Source organism: Euwallacea similis, chromosome 9 (genome assembly GCF_039881205.1).
Source record: "Euwallacea similis isolate ESF13 chromosome 9, ESF131.1, whole genome shotgun sequence".
Lineage (NCBI taxonomy): Eukaryota > Metazoa > Arthropoda > Insecta > Coleoptera > Curculionidae > Euwallacea > Euwallacea similis.
This window is the reverse complement of record NC_089617.1, coordinates 2,389,167-2,403,146: the sequence shown is the minus strand read 5'-3', so window position 1 is coordinate 2,403,146 and position 13,980 is coordinate 2,389,167. Positions and strand designations below refer to the sequence as shown.

The following is a 13,980-nucleotide window of genomic DNA, read 5'->3' as shown; positions in this document are numbered from 1 at the left end:
TCCGACGAGGCCCACATATTAATACACCGCCGTCCCAGTAAAGTACGCGGTTGAGTTGCCGTTAGTGTCCAGTCGTACTGCCGCTACGCATCATCCGTCGATCGCGTCTTAAGTTCACCTCGGCCACGGAAAAGTGAGAGCAAGCGAAGATGAGTTGTGGGCCCTTAAGGTCCACCCTTATCCTGCTGCTGGGGACTGCTTTGTTAGTGGACGCAGTATCTCTCGATTATGGTAAGTCAGAGTAAGGCAAAGGTCTTTAAGTAATAATTAAATATAAAAACATTAAATTTAATAAATAAAATAAATACAAAATTTGACCAACTGCAATTCCCCATTAGTTCTATCTAATTTTTTAGTATGCCAATTTTTTCATGAAAAATGTACCATTAATTAGCATAAAACCCCTATTTACGTATACCTCTTAATTTCGGACCCCTCTAGATAACAGACAATTTTTAGGTTGCTGACTTCGATAATAGGAAACTTTCTAGTATTAAGACCTCTAACTAACGGACTTTCCATAAAACGGGCGCGAACACTCTTCTTTTCACCGAGATATCGAAATTGTGTCAAATTGCATCTTAATAGTAGATAGACTAGACGACATCTGCTTCTGTGTTCCGTTGATGCACGTACCAAAGTTGAAATCCGAGCAAACTCTATGGTTTTATATTGCTAGTTTTAGTTGATTGCAGCTCTGGCACGTTAATTGGATTTAAAGTGAGCAACTAGAAATTGACATTTAAGAAAAATAATTTGTTAGTGTATTTTCAAATATTTTAGAAGCGCTCGAAAAATTGAACAATGTTGAGAAAGTTAGGAAAGCGTTGACAGCATTTCCGACTTTGAGAATTATTTTTCGGGTGCTAATTATTTTAGTACTGCAAAAAATATTTCTCATATTTTTGAATGAAAAGCAGAAGTATGTTACAATAATATGAAAAAGGCATAACAAAATACTATTAAGACTATTTTGGATTATTTCAAATAGATGACAGGTATTTTAGTTCACGATCCTTCGAATTAATATAATAAGTTTTTTTTATTTTATAAGTATGATTTGATATGATAAATGCAACCTGATTCTAGGACTTCTACAGATTATGAGATCGAAATTTAAATGAAGTATAAAAAAACTGAGAGTTTTTTCACATATAAAAAATTATTAACGCTCAGTTTCTCTTTAACATGATTTTTTTATATTCTTAAACAAAGAAATCTATCGGATTGTCTGTGTGGGTTCACTATACAATTTCATCAGCAGCATGTATTCAGATGTTCTGGCATATCAAACCTATAATTAAGTAACAATTTGCAACATTATAAAAAATCATGGTACTGAGCTGTTGCAGAATAGCATGGTGCCTATGTAGGCGTATCAGACGTCACAGATGTCTCAGATGGAAATTTGTGTAATTTATGACAAATTAAGTTGCAAATAAAACTGACTTCTGAATAATTTATTTAAAGATTAGGAGATGGGAATTTTCGGAAAACATATTTTTGCTTTAATAAGAATGAAACCGGTTTCGTTGCCAAACTGACTCAAATAAGTCAGGGAAGCATTGAAGATTGGCTATTAAGTACACGTAACCGAACTAGTCACGATGACTGAATTTTTTAATGAGCAATCTGCCTACTTGAGTCATTACCATAAGACCTTGTTCTAATCAATGGGCGGCTTTTCGCAAAACAATATACACGTTCCTTGTAGATGCACAGCAAAATGGCACACATGCATTTTTTTCTCCTCAGTAAAGTGGAAACAGAGCCGGCATTATGAAGTAACCTGGGCCGATTTATGTGACACACACAATAATATGTGTGCCCCAGAGCGATGCTTATATGTATGTATATCATGCATAATGGGAATTAGCCAAATATAGTAAAGTCAGAGAAAATGGTAAAGAACCACTTGCTTGGTTGATATTGTTTCACTAACCCACTTTATTTAGAAGTTTTTTCAGTCTCTCAGGAGCCTACAGCTCGGTTCACAATATTGTGCTTAACAGCCAGATTAGAATTATTAATAGAAGAAAATACGAATTATTATTAAAAGAAGAGAGATTTTAGAAACGTTAATAGGCGGTGCAGACATGTTTATTGAATCCATATGTCCAAGAATGTCACGACTTAGTTTTAAAATAGGGAAATGAGATAGATGTTTATACATAAAAAAAATGCTTTTATTTTGAATCTTAGAACATCTTAGTTCATGTATACGTTTACAAATTAAAATGCAAATATAGTTTATGCGGAATGGCGACCACATGGTATCTACTGGAAATAACCCACAGTAGCCTTGAATAGAGGATACGAATTTGACAGGAGTGGGTTGTTATAATACGTGATCTTATTAAGTTACAGAAAAAATTATACCGTTGATGGTTCTTAATTTCTCATTATGTCCAATTTGGGACGCATTGACATGATTCGTTAAGATCCAGATTTTTAAAATTATTTAAAGCACATTACTACGAGCAGAAATAAAAACTACTTCAAAAACTTGTAATATTGAATAAAATTATTACTCATATAGAAATCTCCAACGTAGTTCCATTGATGTAGAGCGTAAGCAATTTTATAATCCCACCATGGATATTAATTATCAACGTCAATATTTTTGTAAAATTTGTTTAGAATTTACTTTCCGTTGAAATAGCTTTCGAAACCTTAAAGATTTTAATATCAAATCTAGTATTGAAAAGTTTTTCTTATCCGCCATGCCACTATCTAAACGCAACTTAAGTATATTAAGTCCGAACATTCTGGAGTGAAATTTGTACTTTGAAAGTTGAAATCTGACGTTACACCACTGAGTTAAGTAAAACAGAATGTTTTAAATTTTAAAGTATTTACTTAAATATCTGCGATTTAAAAGTTGATTTTGTCAAATCAGAATCGCACTAAATACAATTAGAAAACGAGCTAAAAAAAGGCGAAATATCATAATCAAGATCTATAATATTTTTTATAATAAACTTAATTCCTAATCCTAATGTAGCCTACGTCACTGTTTTAAGTAGAATTTGAAACAATACTCTACAAAATCTGATACTTTGGTCGGTATTTACGTTCGCGAATAGATGAAATTTTTGTCAGATGCTTTTATTTAATTCTCTGTTATCTATTCGCATTAGTTCACACCCTAGATTTAAGATCTAAGCAAAATGATTTGCAATGCAAGTAAGCAATAAAACTGCAAATTTTCATTTTGCAATTTTATTGCTTACTTCATATTCATTGCACTTATTTCTGAATAAGCGTTGAGAGTTCGAAACTTGAACTATGTCTTGTAACAACTAGATCTTCTATTCAATTTAATAAACGAACCATCAACCACTGATTGGATTCATCTGAAGTCAAAACCGAAGGCACCCTAAAATGTTTATATCATTTTTTTAGGAAATTAGTGATGTATCAAACCTTATTAGAAAAAGGGTTAAAAAATCGGAAAAATGACACGATCAAAATTTAATTTTGCAAAATCCGATTAATGAAATTTCTAAAAGGCAAAATACCCAAAATGTAGATTATTTTTAATATCGAGTATTTTTGCAAAATTTTATAATATTTTTATATGCTTTGATATCATTAACAATATTGTGGGTATACAGTTAGCACCTCATAAAGTGCTGTTGGCTGTAAATATATTGGAAACCTTTAATACCGCTGACGATGAAAAATTTATCTGTTTTAAATAAATACTGTTCATTATAGAAAAATTGCAAGTGTCTATCTAACAATCTATATGTCAATTCTCTATGATAAAACCAAATACCTCACAGATCCGGTAACATTTCAAAATTTTCAGTGACACACATTTCCTATCCCATTAACTCGAACGCCAGCCTTGAAATTTCACTTTGTTATGTGAGTACATATCGCTTACGCTCTATCAATAGTACTCACTTGGACTGAGTCCAAGTTATGTAAATCTATCGTAAGAACTTAAAAAAATCTATTAGTATCGTTAGTAATTATTGAAGAAAATTGTAATGACTCAAAAATTTAAAGAAATCTTCAAATTTTTAATACGCTGAAACTTAAAATAGAATTTCATAATCTTAACAAATACCAAATAACCATAAATCAGGTGAAAAACCAGGAAACATTTGGATCTACTGTAAGATTTATTAGTGACAACCATATCGGAAACGCACGTGGGCCAGAATGGTGCTGGACCTCTGCCAAGATTTGATTCAGTGATTCGGTGGGATTTCTACGAGCACCGTAAAATATTTTTTTTTAAATTAGTGCAACTAAAAATAACAAAAATGGAAGATTATTAAACACCCGTAAAAATGAATCACGCATTAGTGAATTCCGTAAAACATCAGCCATGGGTGCGCGCAGATGTTCACCCATGGTCGCTTATCTAGAGCAATCATCCGTGACACGCCCGTTTTGGGTCTTTATAACCATAACAAATTAAACGGCAATCAGTAATAATTGACCTCATTGTGCGGCCATATGGGCGCGATTAAAGATCAAATTTTCTCATTGTAGAAATCACCAAAGACTTGGAGGAAGTCATCAAACAAGACACCTTCATCCTGTCCATCAAACACATCAGACCAAAGAAGCGCTCTAGAGGTGCCTTAGAAACACTCTTCTCAGTGGATTTCCCTGGGGCTGAAAACAAATTTTCCTTGCTGCTTGATAGGAAGACTAAAAGAGGTCAGTCTCATTGGGCAACTCCTAACGGGGACACTCGAAATAAATATCAACACCTGTCTAACTAAAAATACTGCACACTTGAGAAACCCAATTTAAAGTCTTAATTTAATATATTTTTATGTCCAGGAAATTTTATTTTTTTGCCCACATGTAGTGATTGTACAGACCTTGGAGGAAAGCCGGAACAGAGAGCAACATTTCACAGTAGACGTCCTTCATGAGGACAGCCCCATTAAATCCCTCATCCTGACAGTCAACCAATCCCAACCAACCGCTCATGCCAATCTATATATCGATTGTGTTGCCTATGGCATGGTGGCCACGCCCAAATCAATGCGAGACATGTTTGAAGGCATGAGGCAACCTTCATTGGAAGTTGTGAGTATCGAGGAAATCAGTTTTCATCTGTTAAAAATGTGTGCGAGAAACAAAAATAGATTGCAATCTTTGTCAGCAAAATGCACTTAACTATGTCAATATCAAAATTCCACTATTTATCTTTGCAATAGCAGTGATACTATTCACACCAACCATGTTGAATTACATATGCAGTAAGAGAATTGCAGAAATTAGAATTAGTACCTCTTTTGCCAACATGGGACTTGAAAACCTTTGGGAACGGTAACTACACGATGCTGTGGGATTATTGTTAATTTGCAGAAGTCTTGGAATAATCTCTACGCTTAACCTTATTCTAAATTATTTTTATAGTTCCACGAAAGAAAGTATCACATGGAGGTAGATGGGCACCGAGATTTGCGAGCGGTGTTGAGCAGAAACGAGTGCCCTCTACCCATAGAGAAAAACTATGACTTGGAATTTAGCCACGATTTGGCCTTGACCAACTCCCTCAAGGACGATCCAAACATACAATCTCAAGAACCTTACGGGGCGTCGTACCCTTCTGATTACCGGGGAGACATTCCGTTGGTTTCAACCTTGGATGATGGTAAACTTCACCAAATTAAGCGAGAGGCGATAATATCAGATTCGCTTTACAGTGGGCTTAATCAACTCCATCAACAACCTAATTAAAGTAGTCAACTTAGAGGTACAAAAGTGCCAAGGTCAAGCTGAGGCCTTCGACAAGCTGCGTCGCCTCATTGAAGAGTGCGAGCTTTGTACTAAACCTCAGCAAGTACGGCCCTCTTGCGCCACTCATCCCCCAGGTTGTGCCTCTGGCGTGCGATGTTATGACACCCCTGAAGGTCCACGTTGTGGCCCTTGTCCCCGGGGATACCTTGGAGACGGTAGGTTTTCCTACCTTTTATTGGTCATAGTGTAGTAGCTACATATAGACTAACTGCAGGTTATACTTGCACCCCTGGCAGAACGTGCGCGGACCGGCCTTGTTTCTCCGGAGTAGAGTGTAGGGATACGTCAACAGGGTATCAATGCGGTTCATGCCCAGATGGTTACGATGGAAATGGCGAGGATTGCCGTCGCAGGAACCCTTGCGAGTATAATCCATGCGCCCCAGGTAGGAATCCTTCCGATTACCAAAATCCCTATTACTGAATAACATAAACGTGGAGTGTGAGTTACTTAGTCCTGGAATAGTAAATAGAACGCAGAATTTTTATTATTTGACACATAACTAATTACTTAGGTTATATGCTAAAAGAGTTAGGATTCTGCAAGTTTACTAATCTGTGGAATAGTGGTAGAAGTGAGTCGTAGAGAAATGGATTGGTCTCACTGATATCTCTTTCAGAGTGTGTCTAAATATCGAGTTGATTGTTATTCAAAGATATAAAATTTAATTTGTGTCACTGCGCACTGAAACATATGACACTGACCAAAATCACTGTCAGTAGCGATAACAACGATATTGACGTTAACAGCGACAGAATAACTACGTCGCTGTCATGTTGCGTGACCTCATCTCTCGATTCGAACTTGAACAACAAATCAAACCATTGTTTTGCTTTATTTACGAATCTTTATTAATGCATGTAATGTTTCCTCTTGCTTGTACCCACTTGCATCATACCCCTAATAATAAATTTCTCAAACCTGTATTCTAGGGTACCTATTTGTCTTATAGTTAAATACTGTAGTATTCAGCACCTCTTCTGTTGTATAGAGCTAATACTGGTTTAAATATAACAGATTGAAACTAAATAATTTTGTTTTATTTTCTCGGAACAGGTTGCGTGCCTGTGTGGAGGTCCCGCTATTCTCCCAGGACAAGACGGTCCTTGTCTCGGTTTTCTATATCCGGATAATGAGGGATACCTTAGGATGCAGATGCATTTGTGAAATTTTTAACGCACTATTAAGGCGGTTATTAATTACCAAGTGTTGCTTGATAACTGTCTCATTAACGCACCGTTCGAATACGTACAAATACACTAAAACATAATACCTAATTGTTGTGTAAAAACTAATCACATTACTACACTACAAAATCACTGCACGATTAGGGATTCTGGTATTTATTGATCATCAGCTAATTACTTCATGTATATTATTTCAATAAAAACCAGACTTAGACTTTTATAAGAGCACTCCACTACTCTAGTTATCAGTATTAGATTTGTTTATTGCGTTTATTAAATGTATAATGTTAAAAATAGTTAATAAATAGCTATATTTATGTATTGATAATACATATAATTTATTTATTTGTTTTTTGCTTTAGTCTAAGTCTAAGTTTTAATTAATCATGCATTCACGCCCAATTGAAATGTTTGCCTGTCAAAATCTCTATTTTAACTGCAGGTGGACTTTAAAATGGAGATACATCTACAATTGGGCTTAAATCTAATATAATTTTCATTCAATTTCAGAACATAATTCAAAGCAGTTCATTCTTAAATTAATAATCATCGTTGCTTTTGACAATTTTCTCTTCATTTTACATTTGTCACAATCATTTATGATAACTCTTTGCGAAAATATTTTATAAGCAAAATGAATTTTTCGATTACTAAACGCAGTAAATCGAAATTAAGTTATATTGTACCATATTTGGTCCACCATCCTATTATTTCGTAGAATTACTTGCCTAATTTACTAAAAAGGACAGATGAAAATACAAATCTACACCCATTTTCTTTAGATCATTGGGTGCGTTGACAAAACGTCACGTGACGTTGCATGAAACACAATGGACGACATTCATTTTTATAATTAATACGGACTGTTACGTTAATCAACTTACTTCGCATGAGTTGTTATGGTAACGCCATAAAAGAAGATAAAATGTGAACTTTGTAACATAAAAACAATTGACAATGAAAGTGACAGGTGAGCGCCATTTTGATTTTTATAGAACCTGCCATAGTCCAAAAAATGTTCTAAAAATTCTAGTTCCATGTAAAAATAGAGCATGAAAAGTCCTTTAAATCAGTTACCAATTTATTAACCTCTTTCATAAATAAATTATAAATAAAAATGGCGCTTAATTCGATATGTGGTGTATCATTTCGACATCGCATCATTACATACACCCACTCAAAATGGCTAACGAACATTTAGCCGTATGCCAAATGGGTTTAAGAAAGATTTTGTGTATGTTTATGGTATACAATTTTATGTTGTCACTATGGCCAGACCTGTTTGCCATGTTTGCATACTTATAAATTGACGTAATGAGAATTTGTCATATAAGCATTTTACACCAATAGAATTGCGTAATGTCATTGAGATTTTAAAGTTCACGAAGATTATCTTTGCTAATAAAAAAACCGTAGGAATGAATCGATTCGATTTGGCACTTTAATAGTTTCTACAATCGAATAATCGATTGGGCCGAAATAACCGCAGAACTGATAGTGAAAATCTCGAATTGATTCTGGTTAATCGAACGAATTCAATCAATCACACGAAATACGACTTTATACGACACAGCTCTAATCCATCAGGAGTCCAGTGCGTTTCCACAAACGAAGAACCATACTTCAGATGCATGGGCTGTCCCGCAGGAAGCACTGGCAACGGCGAAAATTGCAGGGATTTAGACGAGGTAATTTTCCCTGTATATGCGATTCCAAATTTTATATGTTGTAGAATGCAAATGTTTTTCTCCTGCATAAATCAACGGACAGTAACAATGATAAAATTTGACAAATAAGTTAAATTAGAAGTTCAATAAATATCAAAATTTACTAGGCATGTTCAAAATTTGACATTTATCGACTTTCTAGCCTTACTCATTTGCCAAATTCGACCACTGTCACATACAGCGCAAAATAGTAAAAAGAGGAAGACAGTTAGTTAAAATGGGTTTTTAGATACGTTCCGCCCCGCATTTACGTATTTTCCGTTTTATGTGACGGCATGCTTAGCGTCCATTATTTATACAGAGCAAAAATGGCGAACCGAGATTTTTTATAAGTTGGGATGACATTTTTTACAGTATGTCAATTCTAGTGTGACCTGGTCCATCCTTGCGACCCCAACGTCGAGTGTACGAATCTTTCTCCAGGGTACCGATGCGGACCCTGTCCACTAGGATTTACTGGGAGTCATGGGTCACATGGAGTCGGTCTTGAAGAGGCTGCCCGTAACAGACAAAGATGTGAAGACATTGACGAATGTCGCGATGGGAGGGCTTGCGGAAGAGATTCCCAATGCGTAAACACCCCAGTAAGTTCATTTTAAGCTTCTATTCCATGATATTGTATGCACAACGGTGTATGCAGGGTTCTTACGAGTGTCACAGCGCCTGCCAGCCCGGTTACGTAGGAAATTATAGCGTAGGTTGTCATCCTGAAGATCCTTGTAGAGGCACCTGTCACTATAACGCCAAGTGCGAATATCTTGGTTGGGATAAGCACATCTGCAGGTGTAGCTGGGGGTATGCAGGTAATGGGATATATTGCGGAAGGGACAGAGACCTGGACAGTTGGCCCGATGAACAGCTACCTTGCAGCGAGAGTCGATGCACGAAGGTGCGTTTATGAAATTTTCAAGCGAAGAAATGATTTTATTTTTCGCTTAGGATAATTGCCCTGATACTCCAAACTCTGGACAAGAAGACGCCGATCGTGATGGTATTGGAAACGTCTGTGACCCGGATCCTGACAATGATAACATTCTCAGCGGTGTAAGTATACAAATCTTACTTTTGCACTAAGCACTAAACTTGTATACACAGGATAACTGTCCATTACATGCCAATCCTGACCAACGAGATTCGGAAAAGGAACCGGACAAAGTGGGTGATGTCTGTGACAATTGTCCTTATATACCTAATAGAGACCAATCAGACATTGATGGCGATGGTATTGGCGATGCATGCGATCCAGATATGGACAATGATGGTAAAATGCATAGATGTCCTTAAACATACATATACAGGGTGATCATGTTTCGAGTTGGAATATGAAAATCTCGGTTCCCTCTTGAGTCGTAATGCTTTTTTGAAATTTAGTAAATTTCCACTAATTCCGAAAATATCTGGAAAAAATAATTTTTTCCATAAACGTTCCTATTCTTATCGTGGATTTACATGATTAGAAAATTTAAAATAATTTCTCATATATTTATATATGTACTAAGGTATTCCCAATGCTGAGGACAACTGTCCACGGGACAAGAACAGTGATCAACGTGACTCGGACCGAGACAGATTTGGGGATGTTTGCGATAACTGCCCGCGTATTTACAATCCCGAGCAGAAGGACCTAAACGCCAACCAGATCGGAGATGTTTGCGAGGGACCAATAGATAGTGATCGGTATAAGAGCGAAATGTCCTGCTTGAGCGAAACTGACTTTCAAATTCTAGTGACGGAGTTAGCGATAATATAGACAATTGTGTATTTGATCCCAATCCCAATCAAGAAGACATTGACGCTGATGGCAAAGGGGACGTTTGTGATGACGACATGGACGGCGACGGACATGTGAATTTTAGAGATAATTGCCCGCGAAACTACAATCCTGATCAAAAGGATTCAAATCGTAAGAATAATTGCTCACTTCAATTTATAACAAAATCTCGGTGCGCCTTAAAAAGCGAAGGTCTTTTTCACTCAAGATTAGTCACTGTCAATAATTAAATTTGTTAAGTGAGAAAGGTTTCAAATTCGAAAAATGTCAAATTTTATTAGGCATGTGCCAAATTTCTAATTATTTGGAGTTATAAAATTACCACATTTCTCACAAATTAAATATTTGGTAAATTTTTAACTTTACTTATTTGACACATTTTGTCGCTTTATTTATACATTTGCATTTCATGACGAACGCAAATTTTTAATAAATTGAAATAACGACATAATAATTACTAAACATTAAAACTGCTCAGATGATGGTAAAGGAGACGTATGCCAAGAACCTGACTGGTACGACAACTGTCCCAACAACTCCTTGGTGTACAGGACCGACTTCAGCAAATTCACCACGGTAGCCCTGGATCCAATAGGAGACTCCCAAATTGATCCCCACTGGGACATTGTGAACCATGGAGCGGAAATCTTGCAAACAATGAACAGCGACCCAGGATTGGCTGTTGGACACCATAAGCTGTATGGAGTGGACTTTGAAGGAACCTTTTTTGTGAATACCGATATAGACGACGACTACGTTGGATTTATCTTCAGGTTTGTCCTTATTTTCATTATGCCTTTAATAAACTGCCCATGAAAAATATGACTGAACTGCAACATTTTTCACAAAATGCCACTGAAGCCTTAATGCCTTAATGAAACAATTCGAATTCGGGATAATATCAAACTTCAATCCTCATGAGTGTAAAAATAACAATGTAACTGTGATTTTAAAAAAGAGCAATTTCATTACTTTAGAAAACATCACAACTGTCAAACGGTTATTTTCCACCAAAGGAATTCAGTTGAGCTAGTCATTTTAAGTTTACGAAAATTTGACGTTTGTCACGACGCAAATGCAAGTTATGTCAATTTGAATATTCTCGTTGTATCTAATACTGAAAAAATTGCCAAAAAAACTTTCTTGCATCGATTATTTCTTTGAGCAGTTTAGCAACAATATTTAGATTCAACAGTCAACATTTAACAAACTGTTGGGGTTGCTGCTGAATGAGACGTGTCGCTGCCGTCATTTTTGCTTCGAATTTCAAACGTTTGCACAACTGTTGCACAATTAACTCTGTTAAATGTAGCTAATGTACATCCGCAGCTATCAAGACAACAGACGCTTCTACACGGTAATGTGGAAAAAGGCTCAACAGACGTACTGGCAACCTACACCATTCCGGGCAGTAGCCGAACCTGGCATTCAAATTAAATTGGTCAAATCGGAAACGGGACCAGGCACCTACCTACGCAATGCGTTATGGCATACCGGAGACACTGAGGGCCAAGTGAAGCTCCTATGGATGGACCCTAGAAATGAGGGCTGGAAGGAGCGCACCTCTTACCGATGGTTCCTCATTCACAGACCGCATATTGGTCTCATCAGGTTTATGATCCACGAGGGGGAAAAAATGGTGGCGGACTCAGGGAATATATTCGATCACACTCTCAGGGGAGGACAATTGGGAGTGTTGTGCTTCTCGCAAGAGATGATAATTTGGTCTGATTTGGCCTACAGGTGCAATGGTAATTTTTTAAATTATTAGTAAGATCTAAACTTTTGACGAAATATTGTTTTCTTGTAGATAATCTACGTCAGGATATGTGGAACGACTTGCCAGCAGAATTAAAACCAAAGGTTGTCATTGACAATACAATTTACCAGCACATTCAAGAGCCAGAATTGGAACTAGAACCAGATTATAATTATTAAGCAATGTGTTCTGTAGAGTACTTATTACTAATTATGGGTTTATTTATGTTTCTGTACTTATTATGGCTATGTTTTTATCAATCTTAGAAATAGTGTTTTCTTTTTTAAATTGTCAAATTATAAACAAATGTAAACATAGGCCAATAACCTAAATTAGTAATCTTATTGTTGGTGCCAATATCTTAAACACCGTTATTTTGAAATACTAATAATCCTATACCATAGAGGGACAACAACTATCAAAAAAATATATTAAACTTTTTTTGAACAGACTGATAGTTTTTCAATTTTTTGTATTTAAGATCTAGACGAATACTATTGTACATTTTCTGTAAATGTTCGAAAACTGAAAAACCATTAGACAACACCGTTTATGGCATATTAAAATCTTCAAAAACAACATATCAACATCTTAACTTTCAGAATTACAGAGCTGCTCTACTTACTCCACATGTGCTCTGTCACTCGAGATTGAAAATCCTTAATAACCAAAAAAAAACAAAACTTCAATAAGTCACAGATACCGCTTCCGTAACAAGCACATAACGCGCTGCGATTGGCCGGAGAAAAACGCGGCCTACTTGACGAAATTGCAAAATTACGAATCATGATTTTGTACATATTATAAGAAAAGTATTAATAGTTAGTCAACGGAAAACCAATAATTAATAAAATGATATGGCTTTTGTCACTTACTCATATTAGAAACTAATAATACGTATCTTAAGCTTGAACTTTATCCCAATTATATGCTTCGTGTGTCTTCGGTGATCCGAAACCGAACAAATTCGCCGAAATATCAAACGTAATTCGGAATTTTCAAATACGATTTTCACATGTTTTCTGTTAAACACGACGTTGAACGAACCCTTCACGTCTCTAGGAAATTAGCCTTTAATTTAACACACAATTTTGTCAATCCTCTTCCGAAATTTCACTAAAAATTCGATATTTTAGAGAGCACGACACGGATCGAGACGCGGACACGCAATTACTGGCTGCTGGAAGGAGCGTCATTCTTTTGTTTTCAATTTCAAAGCCTACTTGGCGGAAAAGAATAAACAGCCAGATATATTGGCGGTATAATGCACTCTTACGCTACCCCTATGCGCGTCACCATTTTTTGTAATATATTCGATATGGCTAAATTCTGGTGACTATTATCCTCAAGTAAGAGTTGTTTTCAGCATAAATGCAATACACTGCAAATAAAACAAATTTGCTATTTATCTAAACGTTGCACTTTAACAAGATGAACAGCAATTTAGCCCATAATACACTTTTAGTTGTAGTACACCTATGAACATTGGACTTTAATTTTAGTATTTAAGAACTCTGCAACTTGTTATTTCTCTCTTAAATTTTTCCATACTCTCTTGGTCGAATTTTCAATTTGACTTTATTAAACGAGTTCCTCTCTTTTGTAAACCTGATTAAGATTGCACTATTTAACAATATAATAAATAGCTTCGTAAGTTATTCCTGACTTTGCTGTTCCGAGATCTATTACAGCAGTATACCAGGGGGAATTCCTTACAAATATTTTTCACAATTTGGAATTGGTTTTTTATTGTTGGAGCAA

General features: G+C 35.9%; 1 protein-coding gene across 1 annotated transcript; it reads left to right on the top strand.

Annotated features, from left to right (window-relative positions):
• The first annotated feature begins 12 nt into the window (after positions 1-12).
• Positions 13-12,670, top strand: Tsp (Thrombospondin). The gene is made up of 16 exons (XM_066393611.1): positions 13-231; positions 4,510-4,680; positions 4,835-5,058; positions 5,392-5,629; positions 5,682-5,930; positions 5,990-6,160; positions 8,550-8,650; positions 9,058-9,273; positions 9,330-9,578; positions 9,629-9,733; positions 9,785-9,950; positions 10,189-10,366; positions 10,417-10,592; positions 10,939-11,233; positions 11,790-12,211; positions 12,271-12,670. Exons 1-16 carry the CDS (start codon positions 150-152, stop codon positions 12,396-12,398), a joined length of 3,171 nt encoding a protein of 1,056 aa, XP_066249708.1. The 5' UTR covers positions 13-149; the 3' UTR covers positions 12,399-12,670.
• The last annotated feature ends 1,310 nt before the right edge of the window (positions 12,671-13,980 follow it).

What these genes read in the sequence shown, in the direction of transcription:
- Tsp (XM_066393611.1), top strand. Translation starts at nt 150, where the DNA reads ATGAGTTGTGGGCCCTTAAGGTCCACCCTTATCCTGCTGCTGGGGACT. An exon ending in GCGAGAGTCGATGCACGAAG is followed by an intron (nt 9,579 to 9,628) that starts GTGCGTTTATGA and finishes TTTTTCGCTTAG; the next exon opens with GATAATTGCCCTGATACTCC. An exon ending in TACGTTGGATTTATCTTCAG is followed by an intron (nt 11,234 to 11,789) that starts GTTTGTCCTTAT and finishes GTACATCCGCAG; the next exon opens with CTATCAAGACAACAGACGCT.